The 27,819-nt window shown below is 43.5% G+C and overlaps 1 protein-coding gene across 1 annotated transcript in view; it reads left to right on the forward strand.

The window, feature by feature from the left end:
* LOC124595880 (dehydrogenase/reductase SDR family member 11-like) overlaps nt 1-26,362 on the forward strand; it is a 43,239-nt gene extending 16,877 nt beyond the window's left edge. The window contains exons 4-6 of the mRNA XM_047134788.1: nt 7,974-8,103; nt 13,526-13,669; nt 25,956-26,362. Coding sequence (XP_046990744.1) covers nt 7,974-8,103; nt 13,526-13,669; nt 25,956-25,997 — 316 coding nt within the window. The 3' untranslated portion in view covers nt 25,998-26,362. The remainder of the gene's footprint in view (nt 1-7,973; nt 8,104-13,525; nt 13,670-25,955) is intronic.
* Nucleotides 26,363-27,819: the final 1,457 nt, after the last annotated feature.

Below are 27,819 nucleotides of genomic sequence, written 5' to 3' on the forward strand. Positions count from 1 at the left end.
ATTGGTAACATTTTAGTATTGAAAGACTCTATTATGTGGGCAGTGAAACTGTATATTGCCTCAGTGGAACAGCATTTTTCAAATCCCAACTGTGATTTACTAAGTATCCCATTGCTGTTGAGATGGCTAACCACTCTTGAGAGCATTACTTTCTCAACAATTTTTGAAAATGCTGTGGGCAAGGATACTGGCTGGCAATTACTGACACCTGTGGTGTCCCCTTTTTTGTAGAGAGGCTTGACAATGGCATATTTTGACCTGTCTGGGAAAATGCCTTGAGATAGTTATGCATTACACATATGACTCAGAACATCAGCTGTAACTGTTCCACATTGTTTTAATATCTTGTTAGAAATTTCATTTACTCCAACAGAACATTTATTTTTCAAAGATTTAATAATTTTTCTTATTTCACAAGAGGCTGTTAGGTGAAAATTAATCTGACTATGATTTCTCAAAACTGATTCTTCCATGTACTGTTTGGCTTTTTCTTTTGAACTGTTCTCACCAATGTTGTTACATACATTAGCTATTTGTGTACTGTTGGTTAAGATGGTCTCATTCTCTTTAACAGTAATACCACCTATCACAGTGGCTGCTTATCCTGTCTCCTTTCTAACAACATTCCATACTGATTTGATTTTATTGCCCTAGTTTTTAATTTCATCTCTAATATACATATTTCTTGATTCTCTAACAACTTTTCTCAGTATGTTACAATAATTTTTATAGTGTAAAATTACTTCTGGGTCTTTACTAATTCTTGCTGTCTCATACAGTTTTCTTTTTCTTTTGGCAGACACTTTAATACCTGTAGCAATCCAAGGTTTCTTTGAAACCTGTTTGGTGTTAGATTTAGTAATTCTTTTGGGGCAACAATGTTCAAAGAGAGATATGAATTTATCAAGAAATATGTTGCATTTATCATTCGCATTTCGGTCATTATATGCATCTTCCCAATTAACATTTCTTAAACTTTCTTTGAAGTGCTCTATAGATACTGGGTTGAGCAACCTTACACTTTAGCTTGATGGTTTGCGAACTGTACACCTTGCTAGGTTTTGTAAGTTACTCAATTGTGCATCATGGTCTGACAACCCATTTATCACAGAAAAGAATGTGTTAGTTTTACATTCTCTTGCTGTACAAATACGTCATCATCTAGAGTGCTACTGTCTTTAACTGTACGTGTAGGGAAATTAATCACTGATTCTAAGTTATATGTCATTCATAACACTTCTAGTTCACTTTTCCTATTATAATTGCTAAGAAAGTTTGTACTGAAATCGCCACAGATTTCTTCTTTTTGTGTGACAGACAGCATAATAGGGAGTAAAACGTTTTTATGCATAGCTCCCAATCTCCTAATGGACCTGTACACTACTGCTAATATCAACACTACATTATCTATCTGTAGTTCACATGTACAAACTTCAAAGTGCTGATCGACACAGAATTTGCTTACTTCTACTTCTGATGATATGTCTCCAGTCTCATAGATCCTACAAACCAACCTCAGTACTCATTTGGATAACCCCTTCCCCCAACTCCATCCCAATCATATTAGAAATGTTATCTTATTTGATGGCAAGTCTTCCAGGCCTTGTTAAGCTCGATTCTTATGCTGGATCCTCTTTGTCGTCCCTCTCAACTCCCATTTATTCTTCTATCACGTCATCGGACAAGTCCTCACCTTCATAGAATCGTTCAATATACTCATTTCCCCCATACGCTTCCTTCTCTTTGTTTGGCAATGGAGTTCCCGTTGCACTCTTCATGTGGACGCCCTAGACTTTAAAAATGGTTCAAATGGCTCTGAGCACTATGGAACTTCTGAGGTCATCAGTCCCATAGAACTTAGAACTACTCAAACCTAACTAACCTAAGGACATCACACACACACCCATGCCCGAGGCAGGATTCGAACCTATCCTTTATTTCACTAAAAAAGAATCTCCGTAGCTTGGGGGTCGGAAAGGCAAAATCGGAAACTACTTTTCATGTGTCAGCTAACGAATTAAATGAATTCTTCTCTGCACCTCTGAATACCAGCACAGCTGATAACTACCGTCCACAAGAATCCCCAAACAGGATAACTAACAACGATACCTTCCATCTAAAACATGTAACAACAAATACGGCAAGAAAAGCAATAATGAGAATCTCTTCTGATGCAATAGGCAACGACAGTATCGGTATAACCATGATTAAGAATGTTGCCGATATCTTAGTACCTGTCTTAACTGACATATTTAGTTTTTCCCTCGTGAACGGAATATACCCCACTGCATGGAAAAGAAGCATAATTCGACCCATCCCTAAGATAGAAAACCCGCAACTGCTTAGTGATTACCGATCAATTAGTATACTGCCTGCTGTTTGCAAAGCACTTAAATATATTGTCCATGACCAAATCACTGAACACTTGCATGAGTTCAACCTATATGACAAATTTCAATCCGGTTTCCGTAAACATCACAGCACAAACACTGCTCTAATTAAAGTAACTGATGACCTGAAATATGCCATCGACAATCGAAAGGCAACAATATTGACGCTACTGGACTTCAGCAAAGCTTTTGACACTGTTAACTTTGACATATTGCTCAGAAAAGTGCAACAGCTTAATTTCTCAGATAGTGCAATGAGATGGTTTGAAAGCTACTTAAAAGACAGACAGCAATGTGTTGTCTGCGCAAATGAAAAATCTTCCTGGAAACATGTTTCCTCGGGAGTGCCACAAGGATCATTCTTAGGACCACTTTTGTCTTCTTTATATGTCAACGATATTTAGTCGGTTTTGTCCTCCTGTAAATATCATTTCTATGCCGACGACCTCCAGCTCTACCTAAGCGTCAGACCTGAAGATGTAAACACTGCAATCGCTCAGATGAATGAAAATCTGTCTTCAGTAGTGACATGGGCGAAAAACCTGGGGCTTAAACAAAATGCAAAAAAGACGCAAGTAATCTCAATAGCCCATCAGAAATTAATAAGTTCAGATTTCCGCGAACGGCTACCACCTATTCTGCTCGATGGTACTCCAATACCATATCAGAAAACAGTTAAGAACTTGGGTGTAACTTTGGATGAGCATCTCAACTGGGCGGAGAATACAGTCGCAGTGTGCCGAAAGACGTCTGCTTGTCTCTATGCTCTCAAAAAGTTTCGGAACATATTTCCACAGGACTTGAAACGCCAGTTCGTGCAAGCACTCGTTCTACCGAGCCTCCACTACTGTGATGTAATTCAACAAGGCATGAGTAGTGAAAACAAAAGACGGCTAGAACTAACCATGAATGCCTGTGTGCGTTACACCTGCAACATTCGCCGACATGATCATGTTAGTGCTTCATACTCCGTGCTAGGGTGGCTGCGGCCGGACAAATTGCGTGACTACCACACTCTATGTCTACTTCACCGACTCCTCGTCGCGCAAGCACCCCAGTACCTTGCTTCAGAGATTAAAAACCTGTCATGCCATCATAATCGAAACACGAGGTCACTCTTATTTGGTATCCTAACTGTGCCCACTCACGAAACAAAAACTTTTGGAAACTCCTTCTCTGTTGCCGCTGTCCGCCTCTGGAACAAACTGCCCCTTACCTTGCGCAAAATTCAATCTTCTGCTGCTTTTAAGAAGAAGCTGAAGCATTTCCTACTATCATCCTCATAACGTTCTCCACAAAATTAATGTACAAGGCCAATCCTCTCATCTGTCAAATAGCAAAGCTAGCGTCTCTTATCTTGCTCCTGAGATGCCTTCCTCTTCATCTATCTCTATTAGCCGCGCAATCTTCTTTTCCTTTATATTTCCTTAATTATGTTTCATCATGTCTCTCTATTCTTCTCCTCCCTTCACCATCAGTCTCCCTCAAACTCCCTGCTGCTAGCACTCCTATCTAAAATCTGTCTCTTCAATAATGTCTAATTATAACAGTACTTATGATCTACGAATATAAACTCTATATGTATGTATTTTTTCAGGTGTGCCTTTGTAATTGTTTATTTTACTTCTTGTACTAGATGTAGTTTAACATGCCTACTAAAACATATGCATGTAAAATAAGTAGAATGCCTGGTTAGATGTAAGAGAGGGCCTGATGGCCCTAATCTTGCCAGGTTAAATAAATAAATAAAACTGCTTTGGCTGTTCTAGATCGACGAACCAAAACATTACGATCAGCTGTTTAATATCTTGTTTGTCTGTCTTTGGAACGAAATACATCACTGATACTGCTTATCGGGGATCCGACAGTTTGTTGGTAGGTTTGTGGAAGTATGTGGCAAAAGATGTCTTACGCACAGTTCAAGTAATTCGCGTAAATAACGGGGTGCTGATTTGTGTACGCTTTGGTGGCGCCCGATAGCGACCCAGATGGGTTCCAAAGAATTTGCATGAGGCGAATTTCGTCACCGAGGCACCAACTTGAGAACACTATAATGGTCCTCAAACCACTGTAACACGGTTCTGGTTCCGATACACGGATGCTTATACTGCTGAAGGATGACATTGCCGTTGGGGAAGAATCAAGAGTGAAGGGTTGCAAGTGGCTCGCAGCTGTCAGCGTGTCTTTGATTACTACCACAGGTCCTAGGCAAGCGCACAGAGCATAACTCTGCCCCCACCAGCCTACGTCCGTGGCACGCTGCACGTTTAGACCCGCTGTTTACGTCGATGAGGGTGTGTGTAGAGATGACCAGCGACTTAGTGTAGCAAAAATGTGATTCACCGGAAAAGCTGATGCGTTTCTATTGATCGACGGTTGAATCCCGAAGGTCCCGTGCCCACTGCAATCATAATTTACGATGTCGTTGGGTCAACATGTGAACGCCACCATGCAGCATTCAACGTCGCGGTGGGCAGTAGTCATAATGTTTTGGCTTGTTAGAGTATATTCCGTATCAGTCTTTAGACGACCATTTCTTTTCCAATTTCTTGAGACTTTTTCTGCACCTTTTCGTCCTACGCTTCCTTTTTATTTCATTCCTAAGTGACTTATATTGCTGAATTGCTGTCTTTCCTTGTACATTTTTTAATTTACTTCTTTTGTCGATCAACGGAAGTATTTCTTCGCAGTTACCTTCCTTGTGCCTATGTTTGTCTGTCCAACTTCTGAGGTTACCCTGTTTAGAGATGTCCATTCCTCTCCAGTTGAACTGTTTACTGTGGTATTCATAATCATACTCTCTGCAGTCTTAGAGAACTTCAAATACATCTCTCCATTCCTCAGTACATCAGCATCGCTCTTCTTTCCACATTGCTTCTTAAGGACGGCTCTCGTAAACTTCAACTTACTCTTGATACTAAATTGTGATCTGATTCTATGTCTGTTCGTAGATATGCGTTCCAATACAGTCTGTTATTTCGGGATCTCTATCTGAGCCTGATGTAATCCCGCTGAAATCATCCATTGTCTCCTTGCCTTTTCCAATTATACTTCCTGGTCTTGTGATATTTGACTAGCGTATTTACTGTTACTAACTGATATTTATTACATGACTCAGCTATTCTTTTTCCTCTCTCATTCCTACAACCAAGCCCATATTTTCGCTTAACTCTGTCGTCTACTCCATACCCAACTATAGCTTTCCGGTTCCGCAGTATTATTAGAATTTCATCTCCGATTACATACTGTATTACCCGTCCAGTGTCCTCATCTACATTTAAACGCGAAAAAATTGGTATAGGCGTGCATATTCAAATACAGAGATATGTAAACAGGCAGAATACGGCGCTGCGGTCGGCATTGCCTGTATAAGACAACAAGTGTCTGGCGCAGTTGTGAGATCGGTTACTGCTGCTACAATGGCAAGTTATCAAGATTTAAGTGAGTTTGAACGTGGTGTTATAGTCGGCGCACGAGCGATGGGACACAGCATCTCCGAGGTAGCGATGAAGTGGGAATTTTTCAGTACGACCATTTCACGAGTGTACCGTGAATATCAGAAATTCAGTAAAACATCAAATCACCGACATCGCTGTGGCCGAAAAAAGATATTGCAAGAATGGCACCAACGACGACTGAATCGTTCAGCTTGACAGAAGTGCAACCCTTCCTCAAACTGCTGCAGATTTCAATGCTGGGCCATCAGAAAATCTCAGCATGCGAACCATTCAACGAAACATCGTAGATATGGGCTTTCGGAGCCGAAGGCCCACTCGTGTGACCTTGATGACCGCACGACACAAAGTTTTACGCCTCGCTTGGCCCTTTCAACATCGACAATGGACTGTTTATGACTGGAAACATGTTGCCCGGTCGGACGAGTCTAGTTTCAAATTGTATCGAGCGGATGGACATGTACAGGTATGAAGACAACCTCATGAGTCCATGGACCCTGCATGTTAGCAGGGGACTGTTCCAGCTGGTGGAGGCTCTGTAATGGTATCGGGCGTGTGCAGTTGGGGTGATATGGGACCCCTGATACGTGTAGATACGACTCTGACAGGTGAAACGTACGTAAGCATCCTGTCTGATCACCTGCATCCATTCATGTCCATTGTGCATTCCGACGGACTTAGACAATTTCGGCACGACAATGCGACACCCCACACGTCCAGAATTGCTACAGGGTGGCTCCAGAAACATTCTGAGATTAAACACTTCCGCTGGCCACCAAACTCCCCAGACATGGACGAGATTGAGCATATCTGGGCTGCCTTGCAACGTGCTGTTCAGAAGAGATCTCCACCCACTCGTACTCGTACGGATTTATGGACAGCCATGCAGGATCCATGGTGTCAGCTCCCACCAGCACTACTTCAGACATTAGTGAAGTCCATGCCACATCGTGATGCTGCACTCCTGCCCTACACGACATTAGGCAGGTGTACTTTGTCTGTCGCTTCGTCCTCTGCTGGAGACTTCTGCATGTGAACTTGAACTACTGTTGTTGGCGTTCGTTTGCTGTCGATTCTGATAAGAACAGACCTAATCACCGAACTGTTCACAGTAAAACGCTCTCTACTTTACCTTCCTACCCTTAAAGAATACTACTTCTATTATGCCATTTTTCAGTGCTGCTATATTCGCTTGACCTGAAATCATGGTCTTCTTTCCATTTTACTTCAGTGATTTGTACTATATCAAGCCTGAGCCTTTCCGTTTCCCTTTTCAGGTTTTCTAGCTTTCCTTCCAAATTAAAACTTCTAACATTCCACACTCAGACTTATAGAATGATTTCTTTTCGATGGTGTTTCTGTCATGGTTACCGTCCCCTTGGCAGTCCCCTTCCGGATATCCAAATGGAGGCCTGATCCGGAATCTTTTGGCTAAATTATCATTATACGTTTTCCAATTACAGTCCACATGTCCAGTGGAATCACATTAAGCATACTTAATGTAGTGGTTTCCATTGCCTTCTGTGTCCTGACGCCGTTGACCGTTGAAGATTTTTTCGCCTCCAAGGGCAAGACATTGCTCTGAAACTGTCTGCTCCTCCGCCCTATATGTCATTGCTTTTAGCAGAACGAGTGTCCTTACACTAGAAGTATTCGGCCGTTATTGCTGATGACTTTTATTCAACAATTAAGCAGTGGGAGGCTTAGAATCCTATAGCTTCCCTGATTACTAGTCAGGGACGCTACCCGTAGGCAACGGACGCTAACTGTTGTCATTACGGCCAGCCTAATCTGTCATTGGTAGAGCTGACCTCAAGTAATCATACGTATCCATACAACCAGTTGATGAGTTGCCGCGTATAGGACAGGTGAAGAACAACTGGAGCAACTGAAACTATCTGAGAAAGGGCGTCAATGTCAAATCGATCAAATGATTTTTCGTAGCTGGTTTCTTGCCTGTGACGAAGCGATAATTGCACCCAGGTTGAGATCTTATCATGCGTTGCAAGATAATATTAGAAAAAGTTTAACCACTTCCAGTACTTTGGACACAAGTATTATGGACATTTTTCAGTCGATGATACTGTTTGTATTTGTGACTTAAAAATTATATTTTTCGTGTTCACAGCATATGGGGACACATTACACCAAATCAGAGCGACATCGCAATGTACTGCGCCAGCAAGCAGGCTGTCAAGACGCTACTAGAGGGCCTCCGGAAAGATCTCGTCGCCAGAAAAAGCAAGATTCGAGTCGGTGTAAGTTCCTAATCACATTAATACCTTACATCCTAATTAACTGTGAAATTCATTCCTTCGACTACTAAACGATTTACAATGTCTGTTTGCAGAAGAAAATGATTTGTGATGGAATGTTTGGATGTTCTAAGTCGTGGCATAATGAGGATAATGCTAACTGTGAGTTCTCTCAACATGAAAGCAGGTGCACACAGAATCTGTATTAAGCGATGCACATTCAGTGCAGAAGCGCTTACTGAATTGGACTATTAACCATAGTGGGCACATTCCACTCATAAATGCAACATTTTACCACTTCTAGTAGTATGTCACCTAAGACTATCCATTTATGATGTTTCTCTGATGTGTGGTGTCTTACACATGTGGTACTATGTGTGTGGAATAATGTGGGTGCTTAAATTCGAATAGAAAATCCGTTTCGCCCATGTGATGTAAGTGCACTGAATTGTTGTAATTGTAGTATGAAGATGGTGTGAAATCAGAATTATAGATCAAAAAACATACATCACACACGCTTCCCGAATCCCTCCACTCACCACAATTGAGTCTTAGTTTCCAAAGGGCAATGGACATTGTTTTAAGAAGTACAGATGAGCGTTCTAAGACACGACCTGCAAATTCCATTCCGAATGTAACAAGGACAAGATGACGCAAATGCTATAGAAACTGGTAAATGAATAAAGTAAAGGGATATTGTAGCTTTCCGACGATCATTGCTTCCTTTCTCAAATTCTTTTCTTAAAAAGTTTTCGCAACTCAAAGCTAAAAATATAAGGGATCAATGTTGCCTTATGTTTACATCATACGTTCTCTGTCAACCGCATGCAACAGTTTTGATGACAATCCGAACTACAGGACGATAAGCTCGTTACATTGTTGTATGTCTCAAGCCCGTCACACCCCAAAAGGGGAAAAAAATCTTTCTCATTTCTTTCTGTGGCAGTTTTATAGAGTCCATCAAATTTAAAAATATGTGTCGATAATCATGTTTGCTACTTGTGTGCTTACGTGGTATAAAGTGGATCATATGTAGTTTGCGAATAATACACTTTTCTCTTTATGCTGAACATATATATATATATATATATATATATATATATATATATATATATACACTCCTGGAAATTGAAATAAGAACACCGTGAATTCATTGTCCCAGGAAGGGGAAACTTTATTGACACATTCCTGGGGTCAGATACATCACATGATCACACTGACAGAACCACAGGCACATAGACACAGGCAACAGAGCATGCACAATGTCGGCACTAGTACAGTGTATATCCACCTTTCGCAGAAATACAGGCTGCTATTCTCCCATGGAGACGATCGTAGAGATGCTGGATGTAGTCCTGTGGAACGGCTTGCCATGCCATTTCCACCTGGCGCCTCAGTTGGACCAGCGTTCGTGCTGGACGTGCAGACCGCGTGAGACGACGCTTCATCCAGTCCCAAACATGCTCAATGGGGGACAGATCCGGAGATCTTGCTGGCCAGAGTAGTTGACTTACACCTTCTAGAGCACGTTGGGTGGCACGGGATACATGCGGACGTGCATTGTCCTGTTGGAACAGCAAGTTCCCTTGCCGGTCTAGGAATGGTAGAACGATGGGTTCGATGACGGTTTGGATGTACCGTGCACTATTCAGTGTCCCCTCGACGATCACCAGTGGTGTACGGCTAGTGTAGGAGATCGCTGCCCACGCCATGATGCCGGGTGTTGGCCCTGTGTGCCTCGGTCGTATGCAGTCCTGATTGTGGCGCTCACCTGCACGGCGCCAAACACGCATACGACCATCATTGGCACCAAGGCAGAAGCGACTCTCATCGCTGAAGACGACACGTCTCCATTCGTCCCTCCATTCACGCCTGTCGCGACACCACTGGAGGCGGGCTGCACGATGTTGGGGCGTGAGCGGAAGACGGCCTAACGGTGTGCGGGACCGTAGCCCAGCTTCCTGGAGACGGTTGCGAATGGTCCTCGCCGATACCCCAGGAGCAACAGTGTCCCTAATTTGCTGGGAAGTGGCGGTGCGGTCCCCTACGGCACTGCGTAGGATCCTACGGTCTTGGCGTGCATCCGTGCGTCGCTGCGGTCCGGTCCCAGGTCGACGGGCACGTGCACCTTCCGCCGACCACTGGCGACAACATCGATGTACTGTGGAGACCTCACGCCCCACGTGTTGAGCAATTCGGCGGTACGTCCACCCGGCCTCCCGCATGCCCACTATACGCCCTCGCTCAAAGTCCTTCAACTGCACATACGGTTCACGTCCACGCTGTCGCGGCATGCTACCAGTGTTAAAGACTGCGATGGAGCTCCGTATGCCACGGCAAACTGGCTGACACTGACGGCGGCGGTGCACAAATGCTGCGCAGCTAGCGCCATTCGACGGCCAACACCGCGGTTCCTGGTGTGTCCGCTGTGCCGTGCGTGTGATCATTGCTTGTACAGCCCTCTCGCAGTGTCCGGAGCAAGTATGGTGGGTCTGACACACCGGTGTCAATGTGTTCTTTTTTCCATTTCCAGGAGTGTATATATATATATCAGAATTCTCATTTTGGAAGCATCCCCCAGGCTGTGGCTAAGCCATGTCTCCGCAATATCCTTTCTTCCAGGGGTGCTAGTTCTGCAAGGTTCGCAGGAGAGCTTCTGTGAAGTTTGGAAAGTAGGAGACGAGGTAATTGCGGAAGTAAAGCTGTGAGGAGCGGGAGTGAGTTGTGCATGGGTAGCTCAGATGGTAGAACACTTGCGCGCGAAAGATAAAGGTCCCGAGTTCGAGTCTTGGTCTGGCATACAGTTTTAATCTGCCAGGAAGTTTTATATATATATATATATATATATATATATATATATATATATATATATATATATATATATATATATATATATATATGGTATTACAAAAAGGTACAGCCAAACTTTCAGGAAACATTTCTCACACACAAAGAAAGAAAATATGTTATGTGGACATGTATCCGGAAACGCTTACTTTCCATGTTAGAGCTCATTTTATTACTTCTCTTCATATCACATTAATCATGGAATGGAAACACACAGCAACAGAATGTACCAGCGTGACTTCAAACAGTTTGTTACAGGAAATGTTCAAAATGTTCTCCGTTAGCGAGGATACATGCATCCACCCTCCGTCGCATGGAATCCCTGATGCGCTGATGCAGCCCTGGAGAATGGCGTATTGTATCACAGTCGTCCACAATACGAGCACGAAGAGTCTCTACATTTGGTACTGGGGTTGCGCAGACAAGAGCTTTCAAATGCACCCATAAATGAAAGTCAAGAGGGTTGAGGTCAGGAGCGCGTGGAGGCCACGGAATTGGTCCGCTTCTACCAATCCATAGGTCACCGAATCTGTTGTTGAGAAGCGTACGAACACTTCGACTGAAATGTGCAGGAGCTCCATCGTGCATGAACCACATGTTGTGTCGTACTTGTAAAGGCACATGTTCTAGCAGCACAGGTAGAGTTGTTGTTGTTGTGGTCTTCAGTCCTGAGACTGGTTTGATGCAGCTCTCCATGCTACTCTATCCTGTGCAAGCTTCTTCGTCTCCCAGTACTTACTGCAATCTACATCCTTCTGAATCTGCTTAATGTATTCATCTCTTGGTCTCCCTCTACGATTTTTACCCTCCACGGCTGCCCTCCAATGCTAAATTTGTGATCCCTTGATGCCTCAAAACATGTCCTACCAACCGGTCTCTTCTTCTTGTCAAGTTGTGCCACAAACTCCTCTTCTCCCCAACTCTATTCAATACCTCCTCATTAGTTATGTGATCTACCCATCTAATCTTCAGCATTCTTCTGTAGCACCACATTTCGAAAGCTTCTATTCTCTTCTTGTCCAAACTATTTATCGTTCATGTTTCACTTCCATAGCCGGCCGCTGGTGGCCGAGCGGTTCTGGCGCTACAGTCTGGAACCGCGCGACCGCTACGGTCGCAGGTTCGAATCCTGCCTCGGGCATGGATGTGTGTGTTGTCCTTAGGTTAGTTAGGTTTAAGTAGTTCTAAGTTCTAGGGGACTTATGACCTCAGCAGTTGAGTCCCATAGTGCTCAGAGCCATTTGAACCATTTTTTTTCACTTCCATACATAGCTACACTCCATACAAATACTTTCAGAAACGACTTCCTGACACTTAAATCAGGTAGAGTATCTCGTATGAAATCATGATAACGTGCTCCATTGAGCGTAGGTGGAAGAACATGGAGCCCAATCAAGAATCACCAACAATGCCTGCCGAAACGTTCACAGAAAATCTGTGTTGCTGACGTGATTGCACAATTGCGTGCGGATTCTCGTCAGCCCACACATGTTGATTGTGAAAATTTACAATTTGATCACATTGGAATGAAGTCTCATCCGTAAAGAGAACATTTGCACTGAAATGAGGATTGACACATTGTTGGATGAACCATTCGCAGATGTGTACCCGTGGAGGCCACGCTGTACATGGTACGGAAACAACTGGTTCTCCCGTAGCACTCTCCATACAGTGACGTGGTCAACGTTACCTTGTACAGCAGCAACTTCTCTGGCCTGACATTAGGGTTATCGTCAACTGCACGAAGAATTGCCTCGTCTATTGCAGGTGTCCTCGTCGTTCTAGGTCTTCCCCAGTCGCGAGTCATAGGCTGGAATGTTCCGTGCTCCCTAAGAAGCCGATCAATTGCTTCGAACGTCTTCCTGTCGGGTCACCGTTCTGGAAATCTGTCTCGATACAAACTTACCGCGCCACGGCTATTGCCCCGTGCTAATCCATACATCAAATAGGCATCTGCCAACTCCGCATTTGTAAACATTGCACTGACTGCAAATCCATTTTCGTTATGAACACTAACCTGTTGATGCTACGTACTGATGTGCTTGATGCTAGTACTGTAGAGCAATGAGTCGCATATCAACACAAGCACCGAAGTCAACATTACCTTCCTTCAATTGGGCCAACTGGCGGTGAATCGAGGAAGTACAGTACATACTGACGAAACTAAAATGAGCTCTAACATGGAAATTAAGCGTTTCCGGACATATGTCCACATAACATCTTTTCTTTATTTGTGTGTGAGGAATGTTTCCTGAAAGTTTGGCCGTACCTTTTGTAACACCCTGTATATATATATATATCAGATATACTTTTTACCAGTGTTAAGAGGAAATTTTAATAACTTACAATTCGACGTTTTTACAACAATTCGATGTTTTTACAACTGTTCATTTTTCTGTCAGCATTTTCAATTTTCTAGTTACGTAGTTGGATATCTTTATGACGCTTAACTATGCTATCGCTTTCCAGGACTATGACCGGCATATCGACCTGCATTCAGTATTTAGATCTGAGTTTCTAAGTCTGGAACTTTGAGTACTAGAAACATAATTTTTTACTCGAATTTTTGTCTTCACAGGAGGTTTCTCCAGGATTTACCAGAACGGAGCTCGCGAAGAAAGCAGGCGCATCAGAGGCGGTATACGATATGTTCCCCTGCATGGAACCCGAAGACGTTGCAGGTGCTGTTGTTTACATGCTGTCCCAGCACCCTCGCGTACAGGTAAGTACATCTTTTATAGCGAGATTTACAATAGGCTCAATCGAATGTCAGGAATAGGACTCGTATCTACACAACACTCATAATGTGCCATGAGTTCAGTTTACACAATTTTGTACTCAAAAGAATATTCTTAATCATGATCAAAGGCAGGAGCTTCCTGTTACTATTGATAAATGCAAAAGTTGTAACAGAAACATGTTTTAAAATTCGACGAAATATTGAAGCGAAATTTGATCCTTTTTGTACCTTTGTGTTGAGGACATTGCGTTTTATAGCGTTGTATGATAAATCTGTATTATTTTCTTTATTTTTACTACAACATCCCTATGTTTTACGTTAAAAGTCAATTATGTTCGAATAAAACCAGAATTACTCATTGACAGTTTCAAATTTGCTATAGATACTGTTTACTTTTAAGTAGCAGACAGGAGGATAAGTATGGAAAACAAAAATGTTCCATAGGTTACCCAGCCCTTTATATAACCACACTCAGTTTCTAGTCCGCACACAGTTTCCAGTTTTCAGGGGAATCTAGTAAGACACCGATCGCAAACGTAAAGAAAGCGAAAATTATGTGGTAACACCCGATAGGTATGCAACACGCTTAACGTTCAGTTAAAGCGGATACGACCTTAACTGACAAACGCTACTAGGAAGGCTACCGTAGCCTCTGCTTGTGTATTGTGTATTAAGCCGGGGACCTAGAAACAACGGAGAGGCTTCGTCCCACTGCAGCCCTCAGTGGATCAAACCCCACCACAGGCCACAGCGGGCCACCCACCTCAATGCTGCCCCACAGAGAAACTAGGGTTACTGTGTGGTTCAGCCCCCAGTTGGCCTCCCCGGGGAACGTCTCATACCAGACGAGTGTAACCCCAAATGTTTGCATGGTAGAGCAATGTTGGTGTACGCGTACGTGGAGACAGTGTTTGCGCAGCAATCGCCGACGTAGTGTAACTGAGGCAGAATAAGGAGAACCAGCCTGCTTTCGCCGAGGTAGATGGAAAACTGGCTTAAAAACCATACACAGGCTGACCAGCACACCGGACCCCTACAGTGATCTGCCGGGCAGAATCGTGCCAGGGACCATGACACATTCTCGCGTGGCTAGCTGGGTGGGCTTAGCCTATGCTTACTTATGACAGTCTATAGTAGCCTACAGCAGTTTTATAACGCTAATCAGAAACTCAGAGTATTGCTGTTGTAGCCTTTGGTCTGAAGACTGGTTCGATGCAGCTCTTCAAGCTAGTCATTCCTGTACAAACTACTTGTGAGGTAACGGGCGAGTTGCGGCGCCCTGAAAATATTCTAAGTTCGGAGTTGGCATGGCTGCACGGGCCGCTCGGCTAGCCAGGGCTCGTCAGCAACCACGTGGGGCCGAACGTTAGCCAGAGCAAGAGGGGTAGCCCCAGCGTGTGGTCCAGGGCGACTGCATGACTGGGAATTCCATGTTGACGCAGTGTCAAATGGTTCAAATGGCTCTGAGCACTATGGGACTCAACTTCTTAGGTCATCAGTCCCCTAGAACTTAGAACTACTTAAACCTAACTAACCTAAGGATTTCAGACACATCCATGCCCGAGGCAGGATTCGAACCTGCGACCGTAGCGGTCAGCGGTTCCAGACTGTAGCGCCTAGAACCGCACGGCCACTCCGGCCGGCGACGCAGTGTCGAGGACTGTGCTTTGTGTCGATGAAGGAGATTTGTATGCCGGCAGTGCCAAAGATGGCGGACTTTGTGAAACCATAATGGCAGACATTTCACAGTTCATCTAGAAATTAATAGTAGCCAGAGGAATCATGATACCTCAAAAAGAAACATGTACACTCCTGGAAATGGAAAACAGAACACATTGACACCGGTGTGTCAGACCCACCATACTAGCTCCGGACACTGCGAGAGGGCTGTACAAGCAATGATCACACGCACGGCACAGCGGACACACCAGGAACCGCGGTGTTGGCCGTCGAATGGCGCTAGCTGCGCAGCATTTGTGCACCGCCGCCGTCAGTGTCAGCCAGTTTGCCGTGGCATACGGAGCTCCATCGCAGTCTTTAACACTGGTAGCATGCCGCGACAGCGTGGACGTGAACCGTATGTGCAGTTGACGGACTTTGAGCGAGGGCGTATAGTGGGCATGCGAGAGGCCGGGTGGACGTACCGCCGAATTGCTCAACACGTGGGGCGTGAGGTCTCCACAGTACATCGATATTGTCGCCAGTGGTCGGCGGAAGGTGCACGTGCCCGTCGACCTGGGACCGGACCGCAGCGACGCACGGATGCACGCCAAGACCGTAGGATCCTACGCAGTGCCGTAGGGGACCGCACCGCCACTTCCCAGCAAATTGGGGACACTGTTGCTCCTGGGGTATCGGCGAGGACCATTCGCAACCGTCTCCATGAAGCTGGGCTACGGTCCCGCACACCGTTAGGCCGTCTTCCGCTCACGCCCCAACATCGTGCAGCCCGCCTCCAGTGGTGTCGTGACAGGCGTGAATGGAGGGACGAATGGAGACGTGTCGTCTTCAGCGATGAGAGTCGCTTCTGCCTTGGTGCCAATGATGGTCGTATGCGTGTTTGGCGCCGTGCAGGTGAGCGCCACAATCAGGACTGCATACGACCGAGGCACACAGGGCCAACACCCGGCATCATAGTGTGGGCAGCGATCTCCTACACTGGCCGTACACCACTGGTGATCGTCGAGGGGACACTGAATAGTGCACGGTACATCCAAACCGTCATCGAACCCATCGTTCTACCATTCCTAGACCGGCAAGGGAACTTGCTGTTCCAACAGGACAATGCACGTCCGCGTGTATCCCGTGCCACCCAACGTGCTCTAGAAGGTGTAAGTCAACTACCCTGGCCAGCAAGATCTCCGGATCTGTCCCCCATTGAGCATGTTTGGGACTGGATGAAGCGTCGTCTCACGCGGTCTGCACGTCCAGCACGAACGCTGGTCCAACTGAGGCGCCAGGTGGAAATGGCATGGCAAGTCGTTTCACAGGACTACATCCAGCATCTCTACGATCGTCTCCATGGGAGAATAGCAGCCTGCATTGCTGCGAAAGGTGGATATACTCTGTACTAGTGCCGACATTGTGCATGCTCTGTTGCCTGTGTCTATGTGCCTGTGGTTCTGTCAGTGTGATCATGTGATGTATCTGACCCCAGGAATGTGTCAATAAAGTTTCCCCTTCCTGGGACAATGAATTCACGGTGTTCTTATTTCAATTTCCAGGAGTGTACATTAGTGTTATTTGCATGATGATTCTGATGGTATAATCAGAGTTTCAATATATTTATTAGTTTAAAGTTTAGTATCTGACTGTAAGTTATACAATTAACACCCAGCAACTAATTTCCAAAGTCTAAACGGTTCATCCGATTTTGCCAATGGACTTGTCTTTAGAAAGCTATCAGTGTAAACCTAAATTGGTATTAATTACAGACATTTAACTTGAATAGTGCATGAGTTATTGGAGGTCAAAGTGACCGATTACTATCGATCGCGTCAGGCCATATGTAGTCCACAGTTACACGAAAAAACGCTAGCAGCATGCTTGTATATATATATATATATGTATTCGTCTATGTCTCTGTTTATATCCGATAGATGCTATTCATGAAGAAATTAGTCAAATTTTTACTATGTTCTAGAAAGCACAGACAGTAGGCTACTTGCCTACTTGGCTTCTATTCCTTTGATATATGTTTATTTAATTGGTTTATGTATTTAATAATGTGTGTTAGAGGGTGTTTATGGTCCAGCCGTAGGAATATTTATTTAATTTAAAGTTATTTAAATGTAAATCCAGTATTTCGCATATGTTTCAATATGTTTGTGAGTGTGCGTTGGCTTGGAGACACGACGGGAGCGCTCCAGCCAATCACAGCGCTCTTTACTTCGGTAGGCGAGTACCGAAGTCAATGGAGGGATAGTACTGAACAGGACGGCGTGACGGACGGTCGCACAGTACACGGGGAGTGCTGGAGGGCAAGGCGCGATGGACGGTCACAGGAAAGACTTGGAGAGTGTTGAGCGGTTTGCGCGTGGTCGCGGGAGATAGAAATATTTCGTAGTGCCGACTTGTGCACTTGTGAGAGTTGTGTGGCTTCTGCGGTGAAGACGTAGTATGCGTTTAGAAGTGAATATCTCGCGAGCTATGTTGTTGTTCATAACTAATTGGTTCAAATGGCTCTGAGCACTATGGGACTTAACATCTGAGGTCATCAGTCCCCTAGAACTTACAACTACTTAAACCCAACTAACCTAAGGACATCACACACATCCATGCCCGAGTCAGGATTCGAACCTGCGTCCGGTGCGGTCGCGCGGCTCCAGACTGAAGCGCCTAGAACCGCTCGGCTGCACTGGCCGGCGTTCATAACTAATTACGTGAAGTAGGAATCTATTGTTTCCCTGTTATTCAACTTATATTTTATTTAATTGCTGGACCATCGACACCAATAAGTGTTTTGAAGTAATAAACGGCACTCTTCAAGGTACTTCTGTTATCGCACTCATCATTTAAAGTTGTTAAAATAATACCTGCAGATTTTATTTAATTGCAATATTTAATTTATAAATTTCTATACATTCAAAATTCGCAAAGTGTATATTCATATTATTCACTGTAGACTCAGCAGTATTTGGCTTGTAATGCGGCAACTACGTATCCCAGCCCCTAGACAACGAAACCAGGCAAAAATTTTAATATTTCAACTCTGAGACTCTGAGACCGAGGGTACGTAGTTGAGGGCCACCCCACTTTTCTACTGAAACCTACATCCATTTCAGTTTGCTTACTGTATTCAAACCATTGTCTCCCTCCTATCACATTTCCTTCCTTTACCACAATGACGATTCTTAGATACCTAAGGATATGTACCATCAACTGATTCCTTCTTTTAATGAAGTAAATTTCTCTCTTCCCCGATTCGATTCTGTACTTACTCATTAGTTAGTCGATAGCCCACCTCCATAGCCATGGTCACTGGCACGGTAGCTCAGCGTGTTCGGTCAGAGGGCCGGCTGCCTTCTGTAATAAACAAAGTGAGTGAAGTGTTCAGCGATGAACTTGAAGATGTGTCATGTGACGTCCGCCCAGACCGAATGACGAGAACAATGACGAAAAAATAGTCACTAACGCACGCTTTTGCGGTAGCGCTCGACTCTGAAATAAGCCAGTTCGAATCCTGGTGGTGTATGAATTTTTCACTGCAAGTATTCGGTCAGCAGGAGGAGAGGTGATGGCATAAAGTTTCTGCCCCAATGCCCTGGGTTAAAATTTATACCCCTCCGCAGAGTCTCATGAAGTGAGGGCATTCGACATGCTTGATGGTGGCACGCCCGTCAGATGGTGACATTAAGTTCGGGTCCCCTTGGTGTTCCAAGAGTAGTAAGCTAAGTGCCGGCACTGGGAGCCACACTCTCCCTTCTCTCCAACACAAACATAACACTACACTACACTACACACACACTACACACACACACACACACACACACACTCACACACACATTAGAGTCATCTACAGTTAACAGATACACTTCTGCACACAGCACACACTTCGCGAACCCAATGCGTCTGTGGGTGTGAAGGATGGGAAAAATCTTGCCAATAAGGCGGATGAACGGGCCCTTCGGGGTCTCCCAGCCAGTCGTTCATACGACTTTAACTTAGTTATTCGATCCACTCTTCCAATTATCACCTTTTTTGTATCACATTCACTAACAGAAAAAATTGCATCACCAAGAAATAATTAATACAGAGTAACCAAATGTCGGGAATACATTTGTCTAGGTAACCATGTAAGTGGTTAGCATTAGAGATTACAGATTAATGTAAGCGTGAGATAAGGCATTGCAAATGTGAAATGCTGTTACATAACCGGTGTAAGTGCCAGAATGTTGAACGCAAGCATGCAAACGAGCATGCATTGTGTTGCACAGGTGCCAAATGTCAGGTTCTGCACTTGGTCGGTCAGTACAGGGTCGGTGTCGGTTAATGGTGTTAGTGGTGGACGTTTGAGTTGTCGTCCGATAATGCCCCATACGTACTCGATTGGAGACAGATCTGGTGACCAGGCACGCCAAGGCAATGTGTCGACACCCTGTAGAGCATATTGGGTTACAACAGCGCTATGTAGGTTAGCGTTATCCTGTTGGAAAATACCCCCCCCCCCCCCCCCCCCCGAAACGCTCTCCGCTCTCCATGAATGGCAGTACAACAGGTCGAATCACCATACGACGAACAATTTCGCAGTCAGGGTGCGTGGGATAACCACGAGAGTGCTCCTACTGTCATACGAAGTCGCACCCCAAACCATACCTCCAGGTATAGGTCCAGCGTATCTAGCACTCAGACAGGTTTGTTGCAGACCTTCAACTTGTCTCCATCTAATCAACACATGGTCATCACTGGCACCGAGGCAGATCCGACTTTATTCCGAAAACACAACAGACCTCCACCCTGCCCTCCAGTGAGCTCTCTCGTGACAGAAGTGAAGCCGCAAACTGCGTTTGCTTGGGGTCAGTAAAATGAATGCTACAGGGCATCTGGCTCGGAGATGTCATTGAAGTATCCGTTTTGTAACAGTTCGCTGTGGCACTGTGCTGCCAACAACTCCTCAGATTGCTGCTGCAGATGCACTTAGACACACAAGGGCCATACCCCGACCATGATGCATTGTCTTCAATCTCGGTAGTGTCACGTGGCCATCCTGAGTCTAGTCTTCTTGCGGCATTTTCGTGTCCTCCGCTGACAGCAATCGTATACAGTGGCGATATTCCTGCCAAGCCTCTCTGCAATATCGCATAAGGAACATCCAACTTCTCGAAGTCCTATTACACGACCTCGTTCAAACTCAATGAGGCGCTGCTAATGGCGTCTTTATGGCCTTAAAGGCGTTCTTCACTAACATCAACTCATCACGTCAAATCCCAAAGGTAAATAACGCTCACGACTGTTAGAGAGCGTATTTAAAGCAAACCTGACTGGCGTCCTCGTAGTGGCGCTACTAGCGAGTGGCACGAAATTTGAACAGACATCATCTTTCAGAAACACGCCTACCAACTTCCTTTTATGTCGCACAACTCATTCTTGGTGTCGTGATATTTTTTGCGTCAGTGTATTTCAAAAGATTCTGTTCCCTTCTTGTGTGAACTGATCATCGTCCACGTTTCACTTTCGTACAAGGGAACTCTCCAGAGAAATACTTCCAGAAAAAACTTCTTAACACATAAATTTGTGTTCCATGTTAACAAATTTCTCTTTCCCGGAAACGCTTTTCTTCCTATTTACAACCTCTATACTGTCTACTTCGATAGTTTACAGTTATTTTATTGCCCAAATAGCGTAACTCACTGACCACTTTTAATGTCTCATTTCCTAATCTAATTCTATCAACATCGGCCGCTTTAATTCGACTGCGTTCCCATTATCCTTGTTTTACTGTTTTCAAGATGCTAACCAAATTCGTTCAACTACTCTTGCAAGTCCTTTGCCGTCCCTGATAAAATTACAATGTCATCGCCAGAACTCAAAGTTTTTACTTCTTCTCTCTGAATTTCTGGTCCCCTTTTCGAATTTCTGCTTGGTTTCCTTCGCTGCTTGCGTAATGTGCAGATTGAGTAAGATCAGAGAAAGGCTGAACTCATGTTCTACATCTCTGCAAGGCACCGTACGGTCCGTGGCGGAGGGCACCCTACACCACAACTAGTCATATCATTTATAGTTCCACTGGCAAACAGAGCGAGCGAAAAATGACTTTCTATATGCCCTGTACGAGCCCTAATTTCTCTTATGTTATCATCCTGGTCCTTACGTGAAATAAACGTCGGCGACAGTAAAATCGTTCTGCAGTCAGCTTGAAATACCCGTTCTCTAAATTTTCTAACTAGTGTTCTTCGAAAAGAAAGTCGCCTTCCCTCCAGGGATCCTCATTTCGGTTTCCGAAACATCTGCGTAATAATTGCGTGTCGTTCGAACCTACCGGTAACAAATCTAGCAGCCCGCCTCTGAATTAGTTCGGTATCTTCCTTTAATACACTATGGAGGGGACCTCAAGCACTCGGGGAGTGCTGTCCATTTCATATCGCTTTGCAGCGTTACACCTGGATATTTAATCGACGTGCCTGTGTCAAGCAGCACACTACTAATTATGTATTCAGCATTACGGGATTATTTTTTTTACTCATCTCCATCAACTTATATTGTTCCACATTTAGAGAAACTTGCCATTCATCACACCAAATAGAAACTCCTCCTACAGTCACCCGACAGCTACACATTCCCAAACACTACAGTGTCATCAGCAAACAGTCGCAGATTAGTACTTACCCTATCCGTCAGAAAGTTTTTGTATATGAAGGACAAGAAAGATCTTATCCTGACGAGACCCTTGTCTCTAGCGTATACTCGCCGCCCAGGACAACGTACTGGGCTCTATTGTTTGAAAACGCTTCGAGAAACTCAAGTATCTAAGAAGCTATTCTGTATGCTCGGACCTTCGCTAAGAGCCCGCAGTGAGACACTGTGCAAAACGCTTTCCGAAAAGCAAGGATTGTGGAAACTTCCTGTTGCCCTTAATCCATGGTTCGCAGGATATCTTGCGAGAAAAGGACAAACTGAGTTTCGCGCGACCGGCGCTTTCTGTGTGTGTACAAACTGGAGCACTCTCTGCTGAGGCAGACAGTTCAGCTCTGTGTGTGCTTTCGTCTGTAACCAGTAAACGTGATTCAGTCAGATGCGTTAGATCTTTTTGACGACCGTACTCTCGTAATTCCTACTTGATTCCAGGCTCGATGTCTCAATACAGGGTGCGTCAAAAAAATGTATACACACTTTGGAGCGTCATAGAAAATTTAATTCCCGTCCTACAATGTTAAATTTCTGGAAATGGAAAGCTTAAAGTCCAATTGGAAAAATAAATGTACTTTTCAAATGTGATTAATGTTCAAACTGGTGGGCTTCAGCATCAATACATTTCTGAGTACGAGTCACCACTGATTCCGTACATCGTGCCAAAGTGTCCAATGAGATTTCTGCGCACACTGCCTGAATCTCATTCCGAAGTGTGTCCAGGTTACGTGGTTTACATTTTACACCTCATCTTTTACTGTGCCCCATAAGAAGAAATCCAGCGGCGTGAGGTCTGGAGAGCGTGCAGGAAACTCGAATGGTCCCCTGCATCCTAACCACTGGCCTGGTACATTGTGATCCAGGTATGCTCGTACGTCCCTATGATAGTGCGGCGGGGCGCCATCTTGTTGGAAATAAAACTCATCATTACCGTATAATGCACGAATGGCAGGGAATATGGAGTCAGCAAGCACTGTTAGGTACGTTTCTCCAGTAACAGTACCTTCAAAGCGGAAAGGCCCAATGAGTCCCCTTGCAGACAAACCACACCACACATTTACACCAGGCAAATTCACAGCCTTTTCAACTGTAATGTGAGGACTATCTTCAGCCCAGTGCACACAATTGCCGCCTATTGAAAGTTCCATTGAGTTTGAATTGCGCTTCGTCCGACCAAATTGTGCTACCCATAAATCCCAGTTCACATCTCACCATCTCCTGAACCCATTCACAAAATTCTAACCTTCGATCTGGATCGTCGCCACTTAGCTGTTGCACCAGCCTTGGAATGTACACACGAAACTTGCCTTTCTTCAGAATGCGTAACACCCTACTAGCACTTACATTACTCTCACGTGCCGCTTGCCTTGAAGATTTTTGAGGCGAACGATGAAACAGTTCCGAGACCACAGTTGTTGAATCATCACTTGTAGCTGTACGAGGTCGCCCTGATCGACCTTTATGCACATCACACACTGTTCCACCAATTTCGAATTTGTCTCGTAGACGTGTAATTGTTAACCTTGAAGGTGGTCCTGTACCATACTCACTGCCCCACTGTCTTCGAACCGCAGCTACATTCTCAAACTTCCAGTACTACCTAATTATCTGCTTCCTCGCTTCAAAGCTCAAACGCACGTCCGCCATGTTGCAGTTACTTCCTTGCCACTGCTGCCACCTGTTGAAAAAACATAACATAACTTTCTCACAGATATTTAACCTTGTAGAACGGGAAATAAATTGTCTATGACAGTTCAAAGTGTGTATACATTTTTTGACGCACCCTGTATATTCGTAAAAAAGTAGCTTCTCATCAGTCTGCGACTCCAAATCTTTTGTCACAATGCGTCTCTTAATCCAACTGTTACTTTCTTTTCTTGTAGTTGGATTTCCTGTCCAGGACAGTTTGAGAACAATACATACTAATATAATTGCTGCTGCTTCTAATTCGTTTCCTGAATGCGAAGCCGGAAGTGGCGTCACTACAAACAGAATATTTTCTTCTAACTCTGGTCTACAGCTGCGAGTTATTACTATCATTAGCTCGTCAGAGTGTGTGATGCATCGTCCTGTTTACAGTAGTTCACTTACTATCTGTAACTGACTTTCCAGGATAATGTCGCAGAACTCTGCTCCTAATACAGAGCCCTTTGAATGTTCTTTAGTTAAATGTTTTTCGACCACTCTCCTGTACTTAGTTGTTTTATGTCATCCTCTACGGACAAACCGATTTAGCTACCTTTTCTGCAGAATATTACTGAAGGACCGGGAAGTGATGTGGGGGTTTGTTGGTCTTTTTATGTGTCCCATTGTAGACAACAAGGTAAGGCACAAGAGGTTATCATAAGCCCTGACTATGTCTGTCTTTGTTCTGATTACGCACTTCTCGTCTGATGTGTTGGTCACTTGATTCATAACGTATTCTGCGGATTTGCCTTTTCTGAATCTAGATTGTGTTTCCTTCACATGGACAAAGTTTTGTATGTTATTGCAGTTTACTGCATAGTAGTTCTTTTTATAGTTTGGCTAATGTGTTTAATAAACATATTGGACTGCAACGTTTTGTTTATTTTGTGTCTGTCTTCTCTTTTGGTTGAAAATTGCTGCTGTTTTTAGGGTTCCGAGCCTCAATCTGTAAAAACGGAATCTTTAGGCCCTATACGATCTCTTTGTCCATCTGTCTGTCTGTCTGTCCGACTGTTAAGAACCCTTTTCCTCTGGAAAGGGTAGACGTATCACGTTCAGATTTATGTCACATGTTAAGGTCCATAGTCCGCCGGCAGCGTAAACATTTTAAGCGTTTACTTCAAAACCATCAAAAGAATTACATCACATATTGTGACACCCAAAAACCCACTCATCACCTGTAGGATACTTCCCGTTAACCTTGAATGAAGTAATACGGAAAGATCCAACATTTCAAAGTAAAGGTAAAGGGAAAAAAATCCAAAAATTGTTAATTTGTAATCATACAAAACGAACAAATATTTTTTTATCATTTTTTTATCCGTATGCCTCTTTGATCATCTGTTAAGCCCGTTTATTCTTTGGAACGTATTTATGTTTTAGCTTTCACGCATTCTTAATTATTGTTGTGATTGCATTATTCATTGCCTTTGAATGTACCGTGATATTTCCTCAGAAAATCCGTTATTATTAACAAGCGTAATATAAATCTTTAATTAGACACTTGCTCGGTTATTAGAGGTAGGTGTATTGGTTTATTAATTACGTATGACCCTAGTTCTTGTGTCTGGTTGGTCCAAACCCGTTCCATCTCTTTTTCCACTACGCCACAGCTTGTTTGCCGTTAGTATACAGAACAAAAATCTCGTGTCCCACGTGCCAATACTGTTACTTCCTTCAGATAATCAACTTGCCAATGTATGTCATGAAAGTATATTGTTGTATCGTGTAAAAGTTTTACCTTTAAGGCACGTTCAACACAAACATGATAAATTTTCACCGATGTAATTCTGCTGTCTAAGACGATGATAGCAGCTACTGAGAGCTGAACTTGACGGGTATGAGGAAAATTTACCTTTATTGCTGTATGGCTCTAGAATGAGACAGTGAGATTTCTCAATTCTTTGCTTTTAGAATTCCTTGCATTATCCAAGTATCATTATCACTTTAAACGCTCAGGTTATTAATATTTTCGAATCCAGACATGTCTAACACAGCTGTTTTTAAACGTAATAGACAAGACACTTTAGTGATAATGTTTGATATGGATTGGGGGACGTTTTTGTTTCTTGAGGACACATGCTCCTTTGGAGATTTTCAATTGTAGCACAGTTCTTCTGTGTAAACCGACGTGTCAGGAATTAACTTGAACTAAATTGTCTTCATCTTCCTTCAAATTTATACGCTCTCTGTTATTTCTATTAGTTTTAATCAAAAAAATTTATTTTTGTTTCAGATCCATGACATAATCATCCGTCCAACTGGTTTTGATTACTGAAGGCCTCTACATACAGATATACATACAGATATTTACTACTCAGTTGCTCCCAGTTGTGCCGAAACATGATAGCAGTTATCATCACAGCTGAAGAAATTAAACAATACAATCGAATATGTAGAAAAGCTTCTAATTTCTCCGCGGAGAAGTATTATTAGACTGCGTTCTGTGATAAAATCGAGATTTTTGTTAGCTTCGAAACAAGTTCAACGCCGCCCTTATGAGTCTGTTAATAATTCCAGCATCTCAAAACGTTAAATGTAGCACATAGGCACATGTGGCACTGGAAAAGAGTTCTAACATTTTTATGTAAAACTTAGACGTTAGCTGGCATAGATGACGTAACAATAAAACAAAAGCTTTTATGTTTTATGTACCTTTATTCGACAGTATGATGCAGTAATAAGAATATTATTTGTCCAGCGATTTCAAGAATATCCTTCAAAAATCGCTCTTGTCTATAAGAGTGCCTAATATTCAGGAAGATACATTTTCCATTGCTTGCGAGCAGCCATAAAATATTTAATCGCTAATAAAGTTCAGTTGAAGTAATGTATCTGGCCATAATATTCCTTCTACTGAGCCAACGAATTTTTTAGCAGACGCATATATTTTATGAGTGAGGTATTCATCCTTCCCACATGCTAAGAGGGTCAGTGTCAATTGATTGTGTGAACTCTTCTTTTTGTTGTATTTGGTTAAAATATTTGTTATTCATTTGTTATGAATCTTTCAGACTGTAGTATCAATTTTGAAATGAAAATGTTTATGGATATGTTTGATGCGCTCTGCATCTGTGAGACTATGGTTGTACTTTAACGACACCTCTGTGATACTATAAATGTCTGAATCCGTTGACCTATACAGTGAATTAGCCTGCTTCCTACAAGATCATGTGAAATGTTAAGACAAGGGAGCGCAATGGATATTTTTGAACATCTCAAAAAGGGGTGACTCAGTAAATATAGGTATCATAGCTCACATAGGAATAATGATAAATCGTTTCATCAAACTATCGAATGAAACTGTAGTCAAAATAAAGTAATGTTTATTGGTAGAACACATGGACTTGATTCCAAGGATTGAATAGGTAATACGAGCATTTATTAAATGCATAATGGTTAAAATGGATGGATCGTAACCAAATGTGCTACATGAAGTAAACCACTGATGGCTGCTGAATTAGTTAAAAGATTAAAGGAAGCGCATGTTGAGAGCAACTAGGTGAGTGTGTGATTTAATTCAGAAAAATAAACGTTGAACAAATAACTGGGCGTCTGCCTCGCAAATGCCGCCCATGTTTACCACTGCTCTAAAACTCAGATGCAGTGAACGGCTGCAGTGGCCTCGGCATCTGTGACAGAGTATAAAAACCACCAACCAAAATGTTGTCTGCTGGAAACAGGGACGCAGACTGAGTGCTCCCTCTCTAGAGTTCTAATGTGAAGTATTTATTCCCCACAGTTCTAAAGGCAAGTGTGCAAATCCTCTCCCTCCAAAAATTTTCTGCTGGTACTGCCAGCACTGGGTTCTTGTTAGGCAACAGCTGTGAACTTCCGAGATCTGTGTAAGGAAACAATCATAAAAATCCTAGCAATCTCACTCTTCTTAAAGACTCTGCTGTGATTAGCCAATAATACACATTTCGCTCTTAAAGTGGGAGCAGAAAGCAGAACTTCTCTCCCACAATGATTTTGGTTTCACTTTTTTTCTAACAATGATAGTGGGTGCATATAGGCATTCGCAATGTCCCGGCCCCACTACAAAAACAATTGAGGGGCTGAGGAGAGATAAAGCTCTCTTCTGAGTAAAAGAATAATAA

Source organism: Schistocerca americana, chromosome 2 (genome assembly GCF_021461395.2).
Source record: "Schistocerca americana isolate TAMUIC-IGC-003095 chromosome 2, iqSchAmer2.1, whole genome shotgun sequence".
NCBI lineage: Eukaryota > Metazoa > Arthropoda > Insecta > Orthoptera > Acrididae > Schistocerca > Schistocerca americana.